This window comes from Anopheles cruzii, unplaced genomic scaffold (genome assembly GCF_943734635.1).
Source record: "Anopheles cruzii unplaced genomic scaffold, idAnoCruzAS_RS32_06 scaffold00349_ctg1, whole genome shotgun sequence".
Taxonomy (NCBI): domain Eukaryota; kingdom Metazoa; phylum Arthropoda; class Insecta; order Diptera; family Culicidae; genus Anopheles; species Anopheles cruzii.
In genome coordinates this window covers 1-2,085 of record NW_026453962.1, presented here as the reverse complement: position 1 = coordinate 2,085, position 2,085 = coordinate 1, and the positions used below count along the sequence as shown (strand labels likewise).

General features: G+C 38.4%; 1 protein-coding gene across 1 annotated transcript in view; it reads left to right on the top strand.

The window, feature by feature from the left end:
- The window catches only part of LOC128276031 (protein lethal(2)essential for life-like), a 3,151-nt gene extending 2,773 nt beyond the window's left edge, over positions 1-378 (top strand). The window contains exon 2 of the mRNA XM_053014502.1: positions 318-378. Within this exon, the coding sequence (XP_052870462.1) occupies positions 318-378 (61 nt within the window). The remainder of the gene's footprint in view (positions 1-317) is intronic.
- Positions 379-2,085: the final 1,707 nt, after the last annotated feature.

Sequence of the window (2,085 nt, the reverse complement as noted above, 5' to 3'; positions counted from 1 at the left end):
TGGAACGCGAAGGTTTCGGTTTCTGGTGCTTCCGGCATCTGTAATGAAGGGACAGAAAACAAATCCGGTCAAAATCACATGTAAAACAAGACTTTTAGATCATTTTTTTTATCTAAGCACTCTTGCAACAAAATAAGTGCAATAAGTTGCGCAAAATAGATCAAAGTAATCGATTAGCAATGGTTGAAGTATGCTACATAATTGGTAACAGCCCAAAACCTTATTAATCTTCTTCACTGAATACAAATGTGCAAATACGAATTCCCATGACTGTATCGGAAAAATCAAACTGTTCATCGTTTATCGAAAGATCATTGTTCTAATCGGACTTTTAAACCAAAGAGACAAGGAACACGTTTGCGAAAAAAAGCTGAATAGTTTTCCACTGCTGCTCTCATTAAATTTTCTTTGCATTATAAAGGACCGATGATTCACTAGCGTCAATTAAAGAAAGGGTTCAAAGACCACGTTTTCACAAGCAGGAAAAGAATCATGGCACTGTTTCTGGATCAATCTAAGTTGGCCACAATAAAGTATTAGGCAAAATACTTTACACGTTCTGTCACAGAAACATACCTTGAAGATTTTCTGTTAGATTTTTTCACTAAGAATAAACTCTTCAACACAATGAGAATTGATTTCTCACACTTCGTTTAGCACTGAATAGCAAGCTTCACACGCTGAATGGCAACTCGACGAGCTCCGCTCTCTTCAGGTTCACAGTTAAAAATCGTCTGATGGTTCGCGCAGCCGGACCGGCCCTGTTATAACCTATAACCGGCAAACGCTAGAAGTTTCTAGCAACGGAACAGCATGCTAAGGTTGGCGTTTGCGAAATCGTGTCGTTTCGGTCGCACTTTGCCGTGAACGGAGTGTGCGAGAGAAACCAGAGACGGAAGCACAGCCGCCGATGTTTCGCGAATCTTCTAGAACGTTCCAGACGTTTCTAGAAGCTTCGGTGGGTAAAAGCCATACTGAGTGCCGAACCAACCGGAACTAGAAGAACGAACAAAACTTCCCCTCCAAGCAATGCAGGCACTCATTCAGGCAGGTTTTCGATTTCGCCAGCCAACTGTCAGTTTGGGTGAGTTTTTGTTTTCACAAATGTCAATAAAACATTTTAAGGAGGGAAAATATACATTTTGAGGCACAATATCAAACAACAAAATTATACTTTTTATTAATTATTAGTTAAGAAAATTTAATGATCAGATGATGATAATGATGATGATGATAAGATATGATTTTATGTTCGGTTTTAGAACAAAATCCAACGATCTTTACATTTTAAAGATGATTAAAATGACTGTCAACATCCTCACTTATGCATTTTTCGTATCCAATCTCCTTGAAATAGAATGACATTATTTGAATAATTGGAATAGCTGTAAACATTTCTTCATAAATCGTCTTTATTGATCTACAAAATACAAAATTAAAATTATACAAAGAATAAATAAGTTTGTCGAAAAATGCTTCTTGATTTTCGCCCTGCTGTCAATTCCTAGCGGCGGCGAAATGTGTGCTAAATCCGCGTCCCGGCGGAACTCATTTCCCCTCCACAATTTCTAGAAATTGCGCGAAAACCGAAACCGGACGCGAGTTTGCGAATGAATTTTCCAGAAGTCGCAAGTTAATCTATAAATTCGGCTCGCTTTTCGCACGTGTTCAAGAGTATCAAGAAAGGTTTCGAACAAAACGTTCCGCGTTCAACTCCGAAAGGACATACATTAAGGAAAAGTTTTGCAATTTGCTAATTTAAAAGTACTACCAAGGTAAGTTGTATAGTCAAACCAAGGAAATGTTATGCTCACAGTCCTGAAATCGGTGTTATCAAAGATTTGAAGTGGCCGATGTATTGGTGATTTAAGTTTTTTGAAATGTTAAAAGTGTGTGCTTTTCATGAACATAATTCAAGGAGATTTAGATAGCATGCAATTTGAGAATCAAGTAACTTACTGCACTCTAGCAAACTTTCATCTAATGGGATTTTCGTCCCTTTATTGCGTTACAGATGCCGGAAGCACCAGAAACCGAGACCTTCGCGTTCCAGGCTGAGATCGCTCAGCTTATGTCGCTGATCAT